We start from the raw sequence: 23,544 nt of genomic DNA on the forward strand, positions 1-23,544 counted from the left end.
CACCCCCCCGCTTTCCTGAAAGCTATAGAGGGGCTGCAGCATGGAGGAGAGGCTTCTATTGAAGATGCTGCTTAGTAACGAGCACAAAAGGCTATGGAAATCGCATACCCCAAGCTAGGCTAGAATCGTCCACTCTTCCATCTAGGAAAGAACTTGTGTGCCAGGCTCATGTAGGCATTCCCCAAGATTGGTTTCTGTCCTCATTGAATGAAGATCAGCAAGGCAAAGAAACAAATTGACTGAGGGATATTTCAGGCAGGTGGAAGGTTGTTCCTTTAAGGAACTTAGGTGTCGTGGAAGGCAGAACAAGAGCCATAGCCTGGCAGTACCAGGAAGGAATGGAAACCAGGAAACCATCTAGCAAACCAGGGTTCCCCCTTTCCGGAACCCCCAGTCTCGCCATTCATACTGCTCCCACCTCTCTTTTGTGTATTACAAAGCCACATTGGCTTTCTTGCTTTCTCCTCTGAACACATGATCAAATTATGATCACCCCCCAAATGGCAGCCTTCACCCCAGGTCTTTGTGACCACAGAACTCCCTCTGCATCTCTGGGGCCTCCATCCTCAAGAGAGAACCTGAGAGGCCTGCATGGGAGGTAGGCCAGGGACCTGTGGTGAAAGAGGGTCCCTTGGGACTGTGATCAGAACAGGTTACCCTGAGAAGGTGTACAGGTTTGGGTGACAGGCAAGACACCTTCCAGTTCCTTTGTCTCAGGTCTACGTCATGGCTTAGGGTGACTGTACGCCTGCTTGCGGGTGGACATGGATGAAGAATTCTGCTAAATTGAGGAATTGGTATACAATAGCTAAGTCTTCATTTCTCTTTGCTGTTAGCATCACATGATAAATCATTTTTGAAAACAGGAAAACCTTAATATTCAGAATTGTTGCACATAATTATTTTTGATGAGTTCATTAATTAAAAATAATCAGGGGTTCAGGCTGGGAGTTTGGCCTAATGGTAGAGTGCTTGCCTAGCATGCACGAAGACCGGGGTTTGATTCCTCAGTACCACGTACATAAAAAAAAGCCAGAAATGGTGCTGATACTCAAGTGGTAGAGCTCTAGCCTTGAGAAAGTCCAAGGACAGTGCTCATTGGTAGAATGCTTGCTAACATGCACGAAGACCCTGGTTCAATTCCTTGGTACCACATACATAGAAAAAAAAGCTGGAAGTGGTGCTGAGGCTCAAGTGGTAGAGCTCTAGCCTTGAATAAGTCCAAGGACAGTGCTCAGGCCCTGAGCTCAAGCCTAGGACTGCCCCCACACACACACAAAAAAGAGGATTATCAGTTGAAAGTGTGCAGTCCTTGTTTTTCTCATTTTGCCATAGCCTGACTGGTGCTAGCCAGGAAATGCTTTGGAGACCTGTGGTGTTGGGGGCCTGGAGGTCACTCATACTTTGGCAGAAAATTGTTAAGATCTGGCTGTGTCCACAGCCAGCCAAGTCCGGGGTTCAAGGAAATGGCATGACCCAGCCTGCGACTTAGAAAGACAATCCTTTGGTAGCAAGAAAGTAAAATGTGCTAATTAGGAGTTTACACCAGCTAACATTTCTAAAGCAGGTGGAATCTCCAGTTGATTGATTTCTGAACACACAGGCCCTGTCCCCCACATGGAAGCACAGACAAGGCCCTGCTTCTGCAGGGGTCCTCAATGGAGCCTATACCCTTTTCCTGTGGTCTAAAGGTACAGCCTGGGTCATGTGCAAAAATAACCTTGGCTTTTGAGCATTGATTTCTTTCTGGGACAAAATCATGAGTTTTTTTTTTTGAATAACTTGTCTATTCTCCACCAGAGTCCTGGGATCTGTGATTGGTGTTGTTTGTAAAGACTCAAATTTAGTAACTTGATTAGACCCGTGATGGACCAGGAGAGTAGCTAGGGCTGCAGGTGGACTTTGCTCTTCCCTTAGGGAACAGCTCCTAGGCTGGGCTTCTGCTGCTGGCCTTGTGTCCCTGCTGTGCACGTTTCTCTGGGTTGTTTTATTTTTATTTTATTTTATTTTAGTCACACAGCTCTTCTGCCTTCTTATAGTTATGGAAATCCAAAGTCAAACACCCAGGTGTGGCAGAGTCTGCTCTCTGCCTTTGCCCTCATTGGCGAGTGGCATGAAGCATAGCTTTGCAGAGGTGAGTGTATGCGGTGAGGATGTCCCAAGGGATCATACCTCATCTCTTCCTGGCTCAGAGTGGTGGTCAGCCATCCTCGACCTTCCTTGGCTTGGAGCTGTCTCATTCCAGCCCCTTTCCATCTTCCTCATCCTCTCACTGTGTGTGTCTGTGTCTGACTCTCTTCTTCCTGCTTCTGTAGAGACCCTCACCCAGGGTAACCTCATATTAACTTGATTCCCCCTTGCCAGGTAAGGCCATGGGCAATTTAGGACTCAGGCCTGTGTTTTGGAAGGACACGGTGCAGCCTGGGTCCAGGGAGCCCTGAGCTCCTTAACAAGTCTCCCTGAGGGCTCTGTGTCTTCTGCTCCCACTCCCAGGACAGTCATGGAGTCCACTGCTGCCAGCCCAGAGCCATGAGGATAGGTTGTGCTGCCTTGGCATCTGTTTGGAGCAATGCCAGTGCCTGGGCACTGTGAGTAGGTGGCAGCTTGGGCACAGTGTGTCCTAGGTTGGCAGGGCCTCTCCACACTACGTGAGTCCCCTTTCTCAGGGAGGCTGGCCACGGCAGTGTGACTTCAGCTGGCCGGGGGCACCTGTGTTGGGGAAGCAGACTGAAGTGTAGCTGTTTCCCCTGTAAGAACACAGTATGGCAGCCACCTCCAGTTCCTTCCCCTTGCATTCAGGCGTGTGGGGGCTGTCACATGTCTGCAGCTTCCGTCACCACATGGCACAGCCCAGGGACTCAGCAATTCCCCGGCGCATGTCTCTTTCCTCTCTGAAAACTCTGCAGGGCTGCTGTGGCATTCTGTGAGATGGTGCGGATTAAAACCTGAATAAGGCCGGGAGTTTGGCCTAGTGGTAAAGTGCTTGCCTTGCCTAGCATGCACCAAGACCTGGGTTCGATTCCTCGGTACCACATACATAGAGAAAAAGCCGGAAGTGGTGCTGAGGCTCAAGTGGTAGAGCTCTAGCCTTAAGAAAGTCCAAGGACAGTGCTCAAGCCTAGGGCTGGCAAAACACACACACACACACACACACACACACACACACATGCACGCACACACGCGTGCACGCGCGCACACACACACACACACACACACACACACACACACCCCTGAATAAATGCCAGTGGTCATGTTACAAGCTGGGAGGTACTTTCCTGAGGCACACATGGAAGAGGATGCCTAATCCTTCTGCCATGGGAGCTGTCCTTGGGAAAGGATGGATTTGGGTAAGGGACAAACTTGGTACAGTTATCTAGATTTTTGGGGTGTGTGTGTATGTGCGTGTGTACTTAGGCTTGAGCTTAGTGCTTAAGTGCTTTCTCTGAGCTCTTTTTTTCCCTCAAGGTTAGCACTTGAGCCTCAGCTTGGCTATTTGCGGTTAATTAGAGATAAGAGTCAGATTTCTGCCTGCTTGCTTTGGCTTTGAACTGCGATCCTCAGATCTCAGCCTCCTTTGTAGGTAGGATTATAGGCGGGAGTCTCCAGTCCCCAGCTTCCTCTGGAGTTTTTTAAACAGTCATCTGCCATCAAGGAGACAGCTGGAGGAGAGAGGTGGGAGAAGGGGCAGGAGATGGTGCCAGCACTTGGGCAGGAGAAACATGTCCTCTGGGCTCCATAGTAAGCAGCCTGGAGCAGCAAAGTTTGGAGAATGGAGATCCTGAGTATCAAGAGCTGGAAGCCTGAGGCAAGCTGGTTGAAATGACTGACTGTCCATCTCTTTAAGGAAAATCCAATTGAATCCCTGGTGGTAGGTGCTAGCTGGGAAGGGTTTGCCCTCTCTTCCTGAATGTGTGAGACCCTGAGTCCCAAAGCTATCTGGATGCCTCCCTAGGGAAGTTAATACTTCTGGAAGAACACAGGCTTCCCCAGAAGCCAGCCAAGATCCAGAGGCATAGTAGATGCTCAGTTAATAGCAAAAGAGCCTCCAGTACACAAGGCTGCTTGTTCAGGTGCTAGAGTTCTCAGCCCAGCTGTACATATGAGGATAGTCTTCCTGGGGCCTTTAAAATACGCTGCGGTCTGGGAGTTTGTGTCCTGTTAGGATCTCAGGTGGGGTCTGGGTACCTGTGCTTCTGCAGGCATCCGGATGGAGGTGCCCCTCTGGGCTGGTTGTGGCCTAACCATGTGGGTTCTTGCCCCACCTTGCTGGGCCTGACTCCTCATTTACAAGAGGCCCAAGACCTGGCACAGAGAAGGTGCACTTTGGGGCTCTGGTGAGACATACCCAGGCTACAGCTGCATGGGGGAAACATGCAGCTGCTGTTGTCCCATTCAGGTGGACAGCTTCTGGTTGTGGAAGCTTTGCCCAGAGCGGCCACGCAGCGCATCCTGGTCATGTTGCCTGAGCTGAGTGAATGTCTCTAAACTCGTTCCTATGTGCTATGGTCTGAAGGTGTGAAAGGAAAGGACAGAAATGCGTCAATAAGCTGCTTTTAGTGACAAGTTTCCTTTTGCAATTTTTCTAGGAACATTTTGCCCCTAGAGTTGGGGGGAGGGGGCAGTGGGCGGAGCTGTTGCAGTTAGGAGTTCATATTGAACACATGCCATGAGCCACATCTGTGCCAGGGCTTGGGGACCCCAAAATGACATCCACAAATTAGACCAAGTTATGCCCTGTTGGAGTCTAGTGTATTTGGGGTACTTCTCCCGGGGATGCCTGGCGGGCCTCATCTTGGGGACCAGGGCTCCAGGCCTTGGCGAAGGATTGGATGTGCAGGAGCCACAGGCCCGCAGCTGCACACTTCTAGAAACCTTTCTCCTTTTTTCCTTTCCCCTCGGTGGAAAAGGTTCCCAGTTGAATGGGAGGAGACTTGGAAGCAGGCCCGTGAACCCGGTGCAGGTGCAGCACGTGGGTCTAGAGATGGCTAGGCTTTTACATAAAACACCAACTCCTCGGGGCCAGCCGTGCTGGGGAGAGCGAGCTTCCCCACAGGTTGACCTGCTTCTCCGTATACTCCAGGAGCCTGCCAGCCTCTGAGGCCTAGATTGGTGGGAGGGGGAGGGAGGTTGTAGACACAGGCCATAGAGGTCCCCCAGCTCATCAGCATGTGCATATTAAGGACTGTTCCCCCATCGCACGCATCCATGGGCTATCTCTGCTGGCCCTGGGTTGCAGCTGGGGAATGAGCAGGAAGGCCAGACCCCACTGGAAAGAAAGTATTCTAGGAGGAGCCTGGTACAGGGCCTCAGGGGGTGGGTCTGGCCTGAGTCTGGTTGGAGAGAGCCAGGCCAGGGTGAGGACGAGAGGCCCAGTCTGCTGGCGGCACATGATTTGTGTGTATGCCTTATTTGCTGGAGGAAGTTGCCAGGCTGCATTCTAGTTCATTCTAGCAAAGAGCTCATTCTGGCAAAGTGTATTTGTGTGTACTTGGTGTGTGATGAGTGTGGGGCAGGGTAGAGGAGGCCGAGTTGTGGAATGAGGGAAGACAAATCCCGGCAATCGTGGCGATGGTCAACCCCTGCCTTACAAGGTGGCTCCCAATTCCATAATAGTGCCAGGTCTCAAAGCTTTCCGGCTCTGGCATCATCAGTGATTAAATTCTCCAACTTTTCTGCAAAGTAGGAATTCCGCCAGGTCTCCGAAGCCCTTCCAATCACAATTAGGAATAGTCTTCAGCCTCTGATCTCCACTAGCATGGTTTTCTAGCACATTCTCTCATGGTAAGCACTCTGAGCCCCAGACTTCAGAATTGGCTTCAGCCAATGTGCTGTGTCTCTTGTGGAATGATCTCCTGACTCTCTTCCTCAGCTGCCACCTTCTCTCTGGCCTCAAGTGTCCTTGCTGTCTTCAGCAGCACCCAGACCCTGAAGGTCAGAGGTCCTGTCAGTCACAGCATCCTCTGAGTAAGGGCCTCTGCCTTGGCCAATTGGAGACAAGCTACAGTGGACCTACGTCTGTCACCAACACCAGGCATACGGCCTTGAATCTAGGTTGGCACTACATATGTAGCTAATTTTATAAATATTTTAAATGTATACATTTTAGATAGTCATTTGTTACATGATCGAATCATTAAGAAATCCCAAGTTCAGGGAGGCTGGGAAGTCTTCCTTGAGCCGGTGCCAGTGGCTCACACCTGCAGTCGTTGTTGGGTTGTTGGGTTCAAGCTTCTGTACTGGTACACAGACACACACAGACACACACAGACACACACAGACACACAGACACACAGACACAGACACAGACACAGACACAGACACACACACACACACACACACACACACACACACACACACACACACACACACACACACCCTGCAGTGTTTCTGAAGCCACACTGCTACCAGGGACACAGTGGGCAGTCACCTGTGTTTCTGTGGCTGCACAGCTGTGTGGCTCTCCCTGGAACACCAGCCTGTTTTCCTGGGCCAACTTGAACCTTCAGTGACACTGTTCTGGGGATGTTTCTCATTTTGTTCATGCCATGACCCTGTCCTCATTCCTCAGCAGTGCCCCGTTTTAATGCAAAAAAGGGAAGTTTAGTCCCATACCAACAGCTCTTCCTCTGCCTAGGCTTCCCTGTGCTTGATAAAGTGATTCTGTCATTGCTTGTGAATATTCTTGTTCTGATGATTTGAACTCAGGGCCTTGTCCTCCCTAGACAGATGCTCTGCCTCTGAGCCATCTTCTAGACCCGTTTTTACATTGTTTCTTTTGAGATAGCGTCTCACTTTTTGCTCAGGCGCATGCCTGGACCACCCTTCTTCTACTTTAAGCCTTCTGTCCTAGCCTGGAGGATGGGCATGTGCCACTATGCCCAGTTTTCCCATGTAGACCAAGTTTTGTGAACTTTACTCCCCCTCCACCCGTCCCCGAGGGGGTTGACCTGGAACCTCAGTCAGACCAATAGCCTTGCACACAGCTTAGTGGCTTAGTCACCTCTCAGAGGGCCCTCCTCCTGAGTGGGTCACCTTACAAGCAGGAAAGTATACAAATGGAGAACGCAGGAATAAATCTGATGGACTGGGGCTCCTGAGAACCAGAGGCTCACCACACTGGCTCCTAGCAATGCTGTCTCCACCTCTTCTTCCTCACTCTCTTACACACACACACACACACACACACACACACACACACACACACACACACACACACAATTGCAGGAATCCATATGTAAAGAGGGGATTTTTCTATGTCAGGAGATGGTGTAAAACCCACCCAGATGTCTGAGCCTGTCAGAGAAAAAGCATCACATTAAAATGCAAATGTTCTAGAGTGAGGTTGATGGGTTCAGCCTGCCAAAGAAACATATGCATGAAATACAGGTTGTTGATTCCTGGCTAGTGTGGGCAAGATGTGTGCTCAGCAAGTCCTGAGCTCAGGAGATCGCAGGGTGGAGCTGTCTGTGTTGCCTCCTAGGGTGATTAGAAATGAGGACACTCGGCTCGTGGACCTTGGGGAGGAGGGATAAGTTACTGATTTCTAACAGGGCTTCTAGCCACATCCTTTTTTTTCTTAAGCACTGACTGTGAAGACAAGGGGTAGAAGGCGATGCCTTCACGCCGCCACCCCCAAGAGCAAGGGTCTACTGCCCTTTACCACTGGTCCTCATTCTTCTCTCTCTGATCTGGGAAGAGAAGAGACTGTCAGTCGACTTTTCCTAGAAAGCATTGTCTTTCCATTATGAAAACCCACAAAACATCAATACAGTTTTCTGAATAAATAGAACTTATGTGCAATTTTAAGCCCTAAAGAGAAAGGGAAAGGGGCAGGAGAGCCTTGAATCTGCCCTTGCTAAATTCATGCAGCAGAGAGGGGTTAGCTGGTTTTGTATCAGGGAAACTGAGGCTCAGACAGTCTCCCCGTGAGGCACTTTAGAGAAGTCATGGTCCCAGACTGTATGGATTAGTCTGGCTCTCTCCAGCCTTGCCAGCTGTGGGACCAGCTGTGAGAGCTGCTGGCACCATCTTCCGCCTGGCTGGCTTACTTCCTTCATTTGTCAGTAAGTCAAGAATGCAAACCGCCAATGGACACGGTGTGCTTCCAAAGTGGCTGGCTTCTCAGTGTGGACAGTGTTGCGGGCTGGGTGAGTGTGTGCAAGGTCACACAGCTGACAGGAAATGAAAGGGGGCAGTGTCACCACAGCCGCATGGGGCTGTCCTTGTGAAGAAAACCATAGGACACCCAGATGCCCTGATGACCCTCTGGGTCTCAGAGAACTTAGAAGGAAGGCTCAGCAAGGTGCCTGTGGCTCACACCTGAAATCCTTAGGAGGCTGACATCTGAGAATCCATGATTGGAAACCAGCTGGGCAGGAAAGTCATATCTCTAATTAACCACCAAAAAAGCCACGCAGAGCCTGGCTCAAGTCATTGAGTGCTAGCCTTGGGCAAAAAGGCTAAGAGCCAGTACCTAGGTCTTGAGTTCAAGCCCCAGGACTGGTCCAAAGAAAAGTTCTTTCACACACACACACATACAAACATCTTCAAGCACGGGTCACAGACGCATCATGCTAGCCCTATGATTCTAACAGTTCTTGTCAGATTCCTTCGAAGAATTACAGTCCTCACTTTGTAGAACATCAATGGTGGACTCTTGATTGCCCCCAGAGAAGGTGCCATCTTCCTGCCCATCAAATGGCACTGGAAGGACCTTGTTGCTGCCTGCTTTCCTGAAGCCTCTGCAGCCAGTGTTCTTATACACCAGCCTCAAGTGTCTGGAGTATCCCGAGCTTTTACTACTCAGGAAGCTGAGGTCTAAAACTTTGAAGCCAGACCAGGCAGGCAAATCTGAGAGACTGTTATCTCCAGTGAACCAGCAAAAAGCCAGAAGTGGAATTGTGTTTCACATAGTAGAGCATCATCAGCCTTAAGAGTAAAAGCTAACATCACCCAGGTCTAGGATTTGAACTCGGGGCCTTCTGCTTATGGGGCCAACATGGTACCATGGATCCACTGTTTCACACTAGTTACTTTTAGAGTACAGTCTTGTTTTCCCACCCAGGTGAACATCTGACCCCCAATCAATCTGTCCACTTAGGTTTCCTGTTGTGGTGGAGATGATAGGTGTGCATCTCTGTATCCAGCCTTCCTCCATGGTGATGCTATTCGCAAGCTTGTTTGCTCAGGTTTATCCCACAATCCTCCCAATCACAGCCTCCTGTGGAGCTTTGAATAATCAGTACCCATGCTACACTTAGCTATGGGTTGAAATGGGGTCTCAGAAGCTCGCTTGCCAGGCTGGCCTTGAACTTAGATCCTCCCTTTCTCAGCCTCTCACATAGCTAGGACTATTGGGAGGAGCCCCTGGGGCCCAGCTCAGACTCTGCCTCTTAAGGATGTGGAGAGCGAGTCTTTGCAGCCCTGAAGGTCAGGCTGAGTTGGACTTTCACCCTCGTGTAACTGGGTTATTCTGTATCTCAGTAGATCTGGACTCTACTGGATAGTACTCAGGACAAGTCCTGAGGTCCGGGTGCTCCCATAGCTTCACCTCTTGTGAGGTCTGGGAGGGGTTCTGTGAGCATGGAGGATGCACCAGCGGTGGGCAGAGCCAGGGGCCAGGGAGTGGGAGAGAAAGAGGTACAGGCAGGACTCAGGTGCAGCTTGCTGACACCTGGCCTCAGACACAGAGCTGCAGAAACCTGACAGCTTCTGAGAGGGACACATGTCCCAGGCAGGTTAGGCACAAATATGAAAGGCTTAAGATCACCCATCAGGCCCCAGGACAGGAGCTCAGCCAAAGGCCTGGTCCTACAAAGTGGGATCTGGGTGTCCCAGCAAAGTTCATATCTGCCTGAAATACAGTGTGTGCATGTGTGCATGTGTGTGTGTGTGTGTGTGTGTGTGTCCCATATTATTCCTCCTCTCACCTGAAAAATGGCTTCCTCAGGATCCCTGTGTTCCATCCATCTACCCACCCGCACATCCACCATCCAGCCACCTACCACCCATCCATCCATCCAGCCATCCTCCATCTGTCCATTTACCCACTCACACATCTACCATCCTCCCATCCAGCCACCTACCATCCATCCATCCTCCATCTGTCCATCTACCCACCTACACATCCACCATCCTTCCCAACCACCTGCCATCCATGCATCATCTATCCATCCATCTACCCACCCACCATCCATCTCCCCCCACCATCTGGCCCCCATCTGTCCACAAACCCTTTCACTCACTTGGCTCACCGAGCACCACGGCAACCTCAGAGTAGGTCAGGGATCAGATGATAGGGAGTTAATACGACCCAGGTTCATTCCTCCCAAGAGCTCATGCATAATGGGAAGGACCCAAATAAAGTAATGCTTTTAGGAGATGCTAATGCAATCTGAAAACAGTTCCTGGAGGTGCTGCTGGGCCTGCTTCTCAGAGAGGAGAAGCAGTTATGCAAACCAGGCCCCATGCAAAGGCCCCGTGGTGAGTAAGCACAAAAGTGGGATGTAGTATTTCACTGTAGAAATTTCGCTGTAGAAACAAGGCAGACACTGAGCAGTGTTGGAAAACAGCACCCCTTGGTTACTGGGTTCATATCCTGATTGAGTTTAGACACTGCCTTATCACTGGTTCTACAAATAGTTCCTGGCATGTTAAGGGTATTCTGCACTTATTTCAGCTTCGTTTCTTGTTTCTAAAGTGGCACTAACTCATTTTTGTTCATAGTCCTGCTGACGCAACACAGTACACTAGACAGAATCTGGCATATAATAGATGTTTAAAGATTACTTGTGGAGTGGATAGGAAGATGAATGGATGGATGGATGGGTGGAGAGAATGGATAGATGGATGCACATGTACAGTTGAATGGAAGGATGGTTGGGTGGGTGGAAGCATAGATGATGAATGGCCACATGGATGGACAGATGAATGGATGAACTGGTGGACAGAGGAAGCGAATGGATAGATGGATATATGCATACATGGATGGATGGACAGACAGTTGGGGTAGGTGGATAGATGGATGGATGACCACACTTTGTGCCTACCAGTTAATTAGTAGCTTTGATTATTACCATGTGCAGCTACAAGGTAATTAACTGGCTATGGAGAGAAGGTAGGTCCAGTAACTTCTGGTAACTAGAAAGCCATCACGGTAACTAATACTAATAACTGTGTAGTTGTGTTGAGTAGGGTTGAACACTTCGCATGTCTTCCCTCCTCAGTGATACTTTAGAACTCCGGGGAGCAGATTTCAGAAACTAGGGAAGTCCTAGCTGCCTTCTTCCTTGAGTAGCTGTGAATCAACTCAGGCCACTCTGGGGCCAGCAGCACGGGCACAGACCCCTCGTAGAGGTATTTGGTTTGGGAGGAGACTCCCCACTGCGGTGTGCTGGTGAGTACCCAGGATACCCGTGGAGGAGCTTGAAAACCTAGCCATTACCTTCCAGGTCTGTCAGCCGCCTGTTCTGGATTTCCAGGCAGACGCGTGTCTTGTGAATAAGATCAGAACAAACCGTCCTTGCCCCCAAATATGAAAATATTCTCAAGAGGGAGAATGCTCAGAATGACAATTGAGCCTGAGCTCTGGGGACCAGAGCAGGCAGCCAGCAAGGACTGGAGGACTGGCTGAGGAGGGGCTGAAAGGGCTCCTTTTTATTTTTAATATGTGATGTCTTTTAGCACACGAGAGCAAACATTTTGTTTAGAGGCAAGCATTATGTTGAAACAGGAATTCCCATTGACGAGTGTTAAAGGACACCGAAGCCAACTCCCAGGCAGGGAGAGAAGCTGTGCTATGGTTGAGAGCCATCCAACATTGACCCTTTGCGGTTTTCACACAGCTACAGCCTCTCTCTCTGCTCAAGCCCAGTCTCCTGCAGGGCAGGTGGAGGTGGCAGGTCTCCGCTCACACCCTGGCATGGAACACCTTATTCTTGTGACCTGGGGATGCTCTGGTCTCTTTGCACGTGCATTGATTGCTGTGAGCGTGATAGAAGAAAAACAACGTAATCAATGTTGCAGGAAATTTCTGAATTCCCCACCCCACCATCCCAGGGCATTTTTTTTTTCACAAAAAGTTCCAGAAAGATTACTTGCAGTCATAAGTGGACCTAGATTTTTATCTCCTGTATTTTTTTTCCTTGTATAGGTGGCTTTCTTTTTACCACATGTCATTTTTCACGGCCCTGTAATGTACCAGTGAGTGGTAATTTTCAGTGTCCAGTTGAACGTTGACCATTGAGTGGCTTGTTGGTGGAGAAGTCGCCATTCTCAGCAGGCGGCTCTGGATGCTGTGTGCCTCGTGTGTAGTCGCAGCCTCTGTGGCTGGCTCTGTAAACCCTCCCTGCACCTCCTTGAGCCCATGAGGCACAGGCAGGAGACCATGGCAAATCGTGGCCGAGTCCTGGTTGATGAGACACAGTCCAAAATCAGAAAACCACTCATGTCAACAGCCATGTGGAGGACGTGAAGACTATCTGAAGCTAGAGGAGAGGGAAGTGTCCAGACATCTGTAACAGGGGGGGCGAGGGTGCAGATCTAGCCCGCAGGAAGGTAGAGCAGGTGCCCTGTGCCTGAGTGCAGAGCACTCACCTGCCACCAATCAGAAGAGGCAAAGAGGCACAGTGGCCTTCCAGAGATGAGGCACTCAGAGGGGAGGATAGTCCCCCCTGCATGCGCACGCACACACACACACACACACACACACACACACACACACGGCTAGAAACCCTTTCCTAGAGTAAGCTGTAGGATGGGCCATTCCAAGGGAGGGGTTGTGGTGAGGAAGGGAGTCTCCACAAGCATGGAAAGGAGGCCTGGAGAAAACAGGGCTCTCAGAGCCCCGAGACCAGGGAGCTCCATCCACTGCATCCCTGCTGCTCTCATCACCATCATCACCACCCCCACCATTTAGTCACAGCCACTGCCATCCACTCAGCTAGGCAGTGTGCAGCGCTGTCTTTACCCCAGCAAGCTAAATGTGACAGCACCTCCATTTTATACTCAGAGGGATGAGGCATCCTACCTGCATCACACTGTGGCACCCCAGCTGTTGCTATTTCCCCTGATGGAATTTTCAGGGACAGAGTTGTTGCAGGAGATAGGAGCACTGGCTTTTGTTTGCTTTCCAGGCTGAGGAGTAGTCCCTGGGGTGCAAGTCATAGGTATTTTGTTTGAAAACAAACAAATAAGCTGGGTAGGAGGAAGGAGCAGGGAGGGAGAAGGAAGCTGCTGGAAAGTGGTGAATTCCAGAATGATGAGGAGGCGTCAGAAGATGCCATCAGCACTTCCCATTCTTTCCAGGGGTTCTTCAGAGGTAGGCGAGAATCCAGCAGAACGAAAGAGCATCCATAAGTGCCTGGAACAGGTCCTGATGGAAAATGTACTCTGACAGCCTTAAGCCAGGGCACTGGTTTTACAGCTGGGGTGTGTAGTTCATGGCCGAGAAGTCAATGATGAACCAGGCCTCACCAAGGGCAGAGGACAACCTGGCTCCAGGCAGCAGCCCATGGCAACTCACCTGGGCCAAATGGCTAGGATGAACCAGAGTTCGTACTCCCCCTCCTAAGATGGAACCCCTAAGGCAGGAGCCATCCCCTTGGCTCTGGTGCTGAGCTGGACAATCTTCCAGAGGAACATGGCTGTGCCTGTGCCTACAGGAGGGTGTGGACACCAGTATGGCCTGGCTGGCTGTGAATCCAGGAACCATGCAGAGCCCTGATGCCTCTCAGCTTTCCCAGCTCCCTGCAGACTGTGCTCTGGCTACTTGTACTGCTCTTTCCCCAAGACATACAGCCTAACTATGTGCCTGCTGTGGCCTACAGGGACTGTGTGCAGAATCATGGCCCCCTCTCCATGGTACTTTAGGGGTTCAGATGTGGGGACAGTGGTGGGCTTGCAGTAGTGGTGGGCTTTCTACTACCTTGCAGTTTGCATCCCAGTAGATATTCTCAGTCTTTAGAATCTGATTGTTGTTTTACTAATTAGTAGTTTTTTTTAAAATCAGTACCATCATTTCATTTTTAACTATACAATTATTCAACTATGGTTGTTTTCATTTGCTGATTATTGACTAGACAAGAGTGACATTCTTAGAAAATGCAATATAGCAAGCCTCAGCTTGTACCTCTGAACACCCCCTAATCCTGGCTACTCCCTGGATGTCCAGTTTTGTCACACTTCCACCTCCAGCAGTGCAGGGCTGGATTTTCCATCAAAGCAGACACACACATTTGGGACCCAGGGCTGTGCTGGCTATATGCCCAAAACTCTGGCACACGTGGTCAGGTGTGTTCAGAGAATGAGCTGAGAGGTAGATGCTGGCTCACCTGGCTTGAGAAGATGATGCCATTCTGTTTTTCCCAAACATTAGCAGTAAATTGGCCTTTGTCAGTGTTTGGTGGTCTTCTTGGATACATTAGTTCTTGTCAATTTGGTGATAGCTTGATGGTAGCTCTCTGTGGTTTTGTTTGTTTGGTATATGTGTGTGTATGAATGATATGCACTTCTATCATTCATATGCCATATAGTCACCTAGATAGATAGCTAGAGATGTAAACCAGTGGTTTGGTTTCATGCTTTGCTCTCTATGACATTGTTAGATATACAGGGTTGTAGGTTTAAAGTGATTACAAGTTTTTTCCTTTACACTTGCAGCTTTTAATTCTTAACAGAGATATCCTTTTTTACTCCAAGGTCATAAATCTGTTCATTTCTGTTGTCTTATAAAAGCTTTTAGGTTGTCTTCTTTCTGCAGTTGGCTATAATCTGGAATTATGAAATGCTGACTTAATTTCATTTATTTCTGATGGACACTGAGTTTCTCCAAGGAACCATGATGCCCAGTGCATCATCGGATACACAGAGCTCAGCTTCTCTTTTGCCGACTAATTGTTGAGAGCCTGTGTGATCATTCTTTCTGTCTTCTACAGCAAGTCCCCACCTCTTTATCTTTTTTTAAATTTTTTATTGTAATTAATAAAAGGGTTACATGATATTTGCCAGATAGAAGGTGCATTAATTCACATACATTGATACCCTTTCACATGTCTTGGTACCCATTACCTTCCCCTCCCCCCCCACCCATCTTGGTTTTCCCCCCTTCCCTATCAAATTTCAAATAACCAAATACAAATAAATTCAATATATCAGATAACAAAGTATAACAATATGAGATACCCAAGGGACAGCAAAGGAGATTAGAGATAACATAGTACATTAAGGACATCAATCATTTGTTATATGGCTTTTGTTTCAATATCCTGGAGGTCCTTTCAATTAGCTTCATACTATATGGCCTTATGTATCAAGATTTTGCTCTATTACAGATCTCTGCTAGTAGAGCCCAAGGTTTCTACTGGTTATGACAAATGAGGGAAACCATTGAGCCTAAGTTCCTTTGAGTCTGGCTTACTTCACTTAATATGATTTTTTCTAAGTCTTTCCATTTCCTAACAAATGGGGCGATGTCATTTTTTCTGACAGCAGCATAGAATTCCATTGTGTACAAATACCACAACTTGTTGATCCACTGGTCAACTGAGGGACATATAGGTTGGTTCCATATCTTTGCTATGGTGAATAGTGCTGCAATGAACATTGTTGTGCTAGTGGCTTTAGTATGCCCTTGTTTCTGGATGGTTGGGTAAATGCCAAGTAGTGGAATTGCTGGGTCATAGGGAAGCTCTATGTTTAGCCTTTTGAGGCACTCCCACACTGCTTTCCATAGTGGTTGAATGAGTTTGCACTCCCACCAACAGTGTAGTAGTGATCCCTCCTGTCCACATCCCCTCCAGCATCTGTTATTATTCATTTTCCTGATCCTGGCCATTCTAACTGGAGTGAGGTGGAATCTTAGAGTTGTTTTGATTTGCAGTTCTTTTATGACCAGAGATGTTGAGCATTTCTTCATGTGTCTATAGGCCATTTTTGTTTCTTCTTCAGAGAAGACTCTCTTTAGGTCTTTGGCCCATTTTTTAATGGGATGGTTGTTACTTTGGAGTTTAGTTTTAGAGTGATTCAATTTTTTGAATTGTTGATATATTTTAGATATGAGGCCCTTGTCTGTTGTATGGTTGGTGAGGATCTTCTCCCACTCTGTAGGCTTCCTAATTAATTTACTAGCTATGTCCTTTGCCATACAAAAGCTCTGCAGTTTAATGCAGTCCCACTTATCCAGCCTTTCTCTGATTTGTTGTGATTCTTTGTCCTTATTAAGAAAGTTTTGACCTGTGCCAAGGAGGCCTAGTGTATCTCCTATTCCTTCTTGTAAAGTTTTCAGTGTGTCAGCTTTTACCTCCAGGTCTTTGATCCATTTGGTGCTGGAGGAATTTCAATTCCAAACTTTAGACTCTGTTACAGGGCTATAATTATCAAAACAGCTTGGTACTGGCACAAGAACAGGCCTGAAGACCAATGGAATAGAACTGAGGACCCAGATATTAAACCACAAGGAAGCCAAAAAAAATAGAATGGAAGAAAGACAGCCTCTTCAACAAGTTGTGCTGGCAGAACTGGTTAAGCACCTGCAGAAAACTAAAGTTGGATCCTTCTTTGTCACCCTGCACTAGAATTAACTCTTTCTTTATCTTTTACAGTGAGTCCCCTACCTTATTCCTTAGTAAATACCTTGGCTATTGTTATACCTTGTCACTTTACTATACATTTTAATATCTGCTTGTGAAATATGCAGAATTGTGAATGGAACTGCAATGCTTCTATAAATCAGTTTAGAACAAATTGGAATTTTAGGGTAGTTTTGTATTCCATGAAAATTGTATGTCTTTCCTTTTATTTTTTCCATGGCAGTCCAGGGGTTGAACTCACTGTCTGGACATTGTCCCTGAGTTTTTCACTCAAGGCTGGCACTCTATCACTTGAGCTCTAGTTATTTCATTTTGGTTTTTTGGTGTTTTGTTTGTTTCATTTTGGTGTTTAGTTTGACATAAGAATCTCACTGACTTTTCAGCCCAGGCTGACTTTGAACTGTGGCCCTCAGACCTCTGCATCTTGAGTAGCTAGGATTACAAGTATGAGCTACTGATGACCAACTGTCTTCCCTTGTTTAATGTTAGGTATACTTTTATGTCTTTTGGGCAAAGTTTTATAACTCTTCAATAATAAATTATTCCTTTAGTAAGATGTATTTGTTAGGAACTATTGCAAATATTCTTTTCAAGCTTTAAAATTATTGATATATAATTCAAAAATTTTACCCCTATAGAGTACAGAATTCGATGATTTTAGTAGACTTGCAGAGTTATGCAACTATCACCAAAAAATTTAAGTTTAAGACATTTTTATTGCTGTCACCCTCCCCCCAAAATCAACTTTCCTCTTTCTAGTCACTTCTCTCGAGTCCCTCTACTCAGCAATCCCAGCATGCAGAAGTGCTACTCTAGTAGCAAGCTTTATGTCAGACATTATGTGGCCTGGTTTTTACTTTTTGTTTGATTTTGTCCTTGTTTTCTCGTCTGTTTCTATGGCTGCCCTGACATTGAGGTTGATCCCTCAGCCTCTCTCCATCTTACACAGACAGCTCTGCCACAGACAGCTGTGTGCCAAGGAAACCATGTTCTAACTGCTTCCCGCTTATGTATCCCTGCCCTCCTCCTGGAAGTCTGCCCATCCTCCCACTATGGCTTCTACACAGACACCCAGCTGTTGACCCAAGCAACAACTTAGCACAACTCTCTGTGGGTCAGAGGAGCCGCCGTGGGCCTCTGGCTTGTGGCAGCATCTTCAAATGTAAGCGTAGCCGACCTGATTATCCACCTCGCTTCTTCCTGAGTCAGAGCTATCTCGGGTGAAGGCAGAAAAGATCTGAGTTAAGCCTTGGATACCAAGCAGCCTTCGTGACAGGCTCTTTCGTTGTGCTTGAGTGGCTGCCATGATGGGTCTTTGGTCATTAGGGCGGTACTAATGACATCTCTTAAGACCGACCTTGGCTCTCTATCCCCTGCCCTGCAGAGATGGGAGATGCCACGTCCCTCACAGCACCTGCTCGCTCACTGGGCACAGCTTTCCTCGGCTCCTGCTCCCTGCCGGCACCGTGCTTGGAGGTAGGGACTCAAAAGCTTCTCAACTCAGGACTCGAAAGTCCTGTGTAAGAACAAAATGAGGAACACCACGATGATGTATAGTGAGACCAACATCCAGGGTAGGAGAGGGAATGGATTTCTAAGGAACTTTATTCCTGAGCTATGGCATCAGTGAAAGTAAGGGGGTGGTTGGTCTTCATCTACCAATAAGCAAACAGACACCACTGCAGAGTAACTGCAGGTATCTCCTAAAGCCCGAGCAGGCACGTGCCCTGCGCTTTGGCATTGTATGTCCAGGGTATAGAGGTAGACAACGGGAGTGCACTCGTAAAAACTTCCCATCCAAAGGAACAACTACGCCCAGAGATGGAACCCAGGTCCAGCTGTGCGTGCGGGCTGCAATATTGAAGAAGAGCAGTCACAGCTGCAGTGGCTTTGAAATGTATCACAACACTGGGTGGGTGGGGTAGGTGGGACTGTGGAGAAGCAGGCTCGCCCCAGGAAGGAGCGTGGGTGCTCACAAATCAGTTCGTTCAACCTGGCTAGTGTTGGAGATTGTCAGGGGAAGCAGGGACATAGGTGTAGCAGGAATTGCGTTCAAGAGCATTCACACCAGTGTTACTCTTCCACAGTGGAATGAGTCCAATCACTGGAACAGGAAAAAATACTGCTCAAAAATGAGGACTAGGGAGCCACAGCTATGTAGAATCTTAGCTCACAAAACAACAGTAGGAGACAGAAAAGTCTGATTCATGTGTGATTCAATTTATGGAGAAGTCAAACTGAGCCATACTGGCCTGTACTGGGCAGGCAGTGGGTGTCTGGAAGAAGGCAGGGTCAGGGCCTGACTGGGACACCGGGGGCGGGGGACCCTGGGGTGTAGAAGTTTCCACGGTTCGAGCCCTGGTGAAATATGTGTATTGAGCCATTTGCACCGTTTTCTATATGTTCGTTATACATCATTATTTTTAGGAGAAAGAAGGAAAGAGAGAAAGGAAACCAAAGAGAAGCTTTCCTTCCCTAGCTGAGCTGTAGGAACAGAATCCACTAGGAGTCTCTTTAGTACCACAGTTGTGGGGAAAAGAAACTTCCTGGAGGACATCCATTCATTCACTTGTCCACTGTACAGGGTGGTGCTGCATTGGCTCTTCTGGACCTCATGAAGGTGGCAGTCTTTCCTTCACCCAGACGTCTCTTCTCATACATTGCATTGCAAATCCCAGGTTGCCCTACAAGATGTGACCCAACCCCTTCAGGGCTCTTGTGCACAGGGTTGGGCTGGGGCCCTACACACATTTGTATCTGGGCCACAGATTCATCTTCTGAGATTCCTTGATCCTTCCTAGACACATTCCCTGAGATGTCATGCAATTCCTGTGTTCATCAGAGTTCATCAGAGAAGAACCCAGGCGTGCACACACTCAGATATACATATGTGTGTATATATATGTGTATGTGTATACATATGTTCCTATATGTTCATATCATGTACATGTGTATGACATGAAGTATGTGCAAAATACATAGTGTGCGTATGTGACATGAACAGAGATCTATTAGACAGGATTGATTAGTGTGATTTTGAAGACCCTCAAGGCCCAAGATCTGCGATTTCTTTGAGATACATCACAACAGAAAGTAGGTGGATAAGGGATGGAAAGGTATGAGGTGAAGCAGCCCGATAACAGGTAGAGGCTGACGCAGCAAGCCAGAGACCCGGGCAAGTCACTTATAGGGTGTCTTCCAGTTTAAGGTCCCAAGAGGAGCTGAGTGAAGTTCAAAGGTTAAAGTTCAAAGGCAGGAAAATGCTTTTGTCCCAACTTGAAGGCACTTAAATGAGAAGAATCCTCTTGCTCTGAGAAATGTCCCCCTTTTGTTTTCTTTGGGATTTCAACTGATTGCACGAAGCCCACACATAGCTATCTGCTCTCCTCCATTACCAATTCAAATGCTAATCTCTTCCAGACAGATACTCACAGACTCGCCTGGAATAACCTTTGACTATATATCTGGGCAGTCTGTGGCCCAGTCTCGTTAACACCATCACAACGTTTAAGCATGGAAAGCCTTGTGGCTTAAAAGATGCTGAGCCCAGAAGTTTAATCAGGTGGGTTCTGTTCAGATCCCCACCGAAAGCTGACACACATGATATGTTTTATGCATGCTTTGGAATCTTTATTGATAGGAAAAATTACACGCTATGTCCCCTAGATAGTCAAACTAAAGACCTTAAAAGTAAACAGATAAACAAGATCTGGGTCTCAATGGCACATGTGTATAATCTACACAGGAGGCCAAGATCAAAGATCAGGGTTTCAAGCCAACTAAGGCATGAAAGTCAGTGAAACTCTTATTTCCAGTTATCCAGCGAAACACCAGAAGTAGAGGTGTGGCTCAGTTAGAAGCAGCCTTGAGGGAAAGAGCTAAGGGACAACACTCAGGCTCTGAGTTCAAGCCCAGTACTAGCAAAATAAACCCCAAGCAAACAATTTTGCTTTTTGAAAAAAATGCATCAGGCGTCCCAAAGAGTGAGTGAAACATCCTCGTAGTAGTGTGTAAAAAATGATGATAAACACACACAGACCAGTGCCTACCACCAAGCCTGGCAGACAGGAAGTGACCTATCAGCACTCCATGGGCCACCCACAGCCTCCGCCACCATTCCACCTGGCCCTGGCCTGGAGGACGCCACTGTCCTGAATTGTGTGGCAGTCATCTCCATGTTTGTCGTGGGAGTCCCACTGTGCATGTGTGAAGCAGGGCGCCACTCGGATGGTTGTGTTGTGAGCCTTCTCTTCCACCTTTGGGTCTTTGGGGCCCTCGGCTCTCTCCTCTGAGCTTCAGGGCAGGTAGGACTGAGCTGCCCCTCACACCCTTCCTGCACCTACCTGGGTAGCACACCTGGCGGGTGTGGCTGCCTTCCCGCCTTGCAGCTCACGTAGTGTGAATGCTATCTACTAACGCCGTGCCTGCTTCACAGGACCCCCCCCACCCCGTCCTCATCCTCCGCCCCCCTCGCCTTCCTGCCAGCCATGCCCCGTGGGGATGCTGGGAAATGATTATCTCTTGTGCTGCCTCTTTGCGCGTACAGGTTAGCCTGACGAGGAAGATAAAGACACTTGCAACCAAGATGGTCATCACGAGTGGAAATGATGAAGACAGAGGAGGCCAAGAGAAAGAGAGCAAAGAGGAGAGTGTGTTGGCCATGCTGGGTATCATTGGGACCATCCTGAACCTGATTGTCATCATCTTTGTATACATCTACACCACTCTGTGACAGCGCCAAGGGCCCCCAGAGGCCTTGCCATGGCGCCACAGGGCGCCCCGTGTGTCCACAAACCAGTGAGCCCACACAGCAAGGACTGAAGCCCTCCACACAGCTCTCCATCCATGCACCTCCGAACTTCCTGAAAAAGGTCACCCACAAACTGCTCCTGCTTCAAGGTGCAGACACTAAAGCACAATGAATCCAGCCAAACCCGTTCAGGCCACAAGGAACTCAGCGTCTTTAGCACAGGGCCCAGAAGCAGGTGTGGAATTCCAGCCGTCGGCTCCAGGTGTGAGCGGATGGATGCAGAAATCCATCTTCCCAGAGTGTTGAAGAGATGAGCCGGGCAGATGCAGCAGGGCTGTGTGTCTTCGAAGACCAGCTCTCCACACGGGCTGTTCTGTGCTGAAATCCACAGGGGCCATTCCTTCGAAGGGATTCCACTCATCAGGCGTGTCTGTTTGGTACTGGGAGATAACTTATTTTTCTTTTATCATTGGCTTGACATGTGTATCTGTTCATATCAAGGTTTATAAATATATATTTTTAATAAATGTGCTCTATTTTTTAGCATGAACCAAATACTTGGAGAGGCACTTCTGGACCCATGGTGATGGGCCTTGATTTTTGTTGCTTTGTTTCCTAACTTACCGACATTCTTTTCTGTCACCATTCTAGTCTTGTCTCATCTTCAGTCCCTTACCTCTGTACCTTTGTGCTTCCTTTCCTCTTCTCTCCCTCCCTCCCTCCTCTGTCTGTCTCTATCTCTGATCTTAGGGACATTTTTTCCCCCCACAATACCAGCCATGGTCTTGGTTGGTGCATGTTTTAAGACTGTTTTGTCAAGAGGATTTTAGTCATGTACTGGAGATATACAAGCGATGGTAGGCACGCAGGGCTTGGTACATTCCGTCCTTACTAAGAATGATGCATGAACCAGGGTCGAGTGACAGAGCAGCTTTGGAAAAAAGAATTTTAAAGCAACACTGTCGAGGACCCAGAGTGTGACTTGGTTCCCAGAGTGACTGCCCTCCCGACAGTGCTATTACTTCATTCTTGTTACCATTCGTTTCTCAGTTTTACTTTCAGCCGTGGTGAGAGGTGGGAGGAAAGGGCAAGGCTTGGCACCAGAGCCTCTTCCTTCCCTAGAAAGACACCTGGGGCCAAAAGTCAGCGGGATTTGAACAACACAGCTTCCCACTGTGAGTACAGCATCCCCTGTTGCCCTATTGAGATGGGCCCTAGCCTGGCCACTGTGGCATGGTTTAGATGGTCAGGATTCCTTTTGCCACTGCCTGGTTGGATTTCAGTGAAGCCTCCAGATCTCTCCTCCCTCCTGAGATGACACAAGCAGAGAATCGCCCTTGGGCTCTCTTAGAAAGCCAAGGCCCGAGTACCTGGCTTCAGTACTGACTGGTCAGAGAATCTTTTCCCCACCAGAGGTGTAGTTAAGGCATACACTGTGCTGGGCAGAAATCCTAGGAAAAGGCGGGAGAGCTCCTCTAGAACACATGGCTTCCCAGGGAGTCAGGATTCCAATTCCACTCTGTCTGCGTCCTTCATCCAGTGACGGCCAGAGGGAGGAGGGTGAAGAAGTCACAGGAAACGGGGGAAAGGCACAACGATCATTTTTTGTATTGCTGAGGGCCAGCTCTGCACCTCTCCCTTCCTCTTGTCTCCCCAAAGTAAACAACAACCCTGGAACTTGACACTGGCAGAATATCATGCGATTGCAATGGGAGAGGCTGAAATGCGATTGAGATGAGAGAAGGCTGGTTAGAAAGGGAGGGAACAGGGATTGGTGGGGAGAAGGCACTGTGTGAAATTCTGATCAGTGAACAGAATAAACAATAAAGGCGCAATGGAAAACAAACAAACCCAGTGTTGCTGTCTCTGATTTTCTTTACAACCCTCGCCCTTCTTCCTCAGGGGTCCCGATACTGCAGCCTGGCCTGAGAGCCACCCCAGTCTCATTCTGCTCTCACTGAGTGGAGACTGGAGGCTCATAGCTTCCCCAAACTACCACAGCCCTAGGTCCCCAGCATCTGAGTGCACTCAGCTCAGTACCGACCCACAGTGGCAGGACTTGACGGTATCGCTGAAGTCGTACACTGGAACCCACACGTTCCACTGCCCTGGGAGAGGAGCCACCTTTCCTTACCTTCCATGATCAGGTGAGGTTGAGGGAAAGTCACAGAAAGGCAGCTGGGGAAAGATCCAGCCCCAGCAGATAGC

At 48.4% G+C, this 23,544-nt stretch overlaps 1 protein-coding gene across 4 annotated transcripts in view; it reads left to right on the plus strand.

Annotated features, from left to right (window-relative positions):
* Tunar (transmembrane neural differentiation associated intracellular calcium regulator) overlaps window positions 1-22,330 on the plus strand; it is a 36,119-nt gene extending 13,789 nt beyond the window's left edge. For 2 of the 4 annotated variants that reach the window (XM_090344786.1, XM_090344785.1), the window contains one exon: window positions 21,133-22,330. In XM_090344786.1, coding sequence (XP_090200912.1) covers window positions 21,133-21,318 — 186 coding nt within the window. In that variant the 3' untranslated portion in view covers window positions 21,319-22,330. Of the gene's footprint in view, window positions 1-18,040; window positions 18,063-20,072; window positions 20,149-21,132 lie in introns of those variants that run through there. The other 2 variants (XM_090344788.1, XM_090344787.1) reach the window with 2 other exon arrangements.
* The last annotated feature ends 1,214 nt before the right edge of the window (window positions 22,331-23,544 follow it).

Source organism: Megascapheus bottae, chromosome 14 (assembly GCF_031878675.1).
Source record: "Megascapheus bottae isolate mThoBot1 chromosome 14, mThoBot2.hap1, whole genome shotgun sequence".
NCBI classification, from domain to species: Eukaryota; Metazoa; Chordata; class Mammalia; order Rodentia; family Geomyidae; genus Megascapheus; species Megascapheus bottae.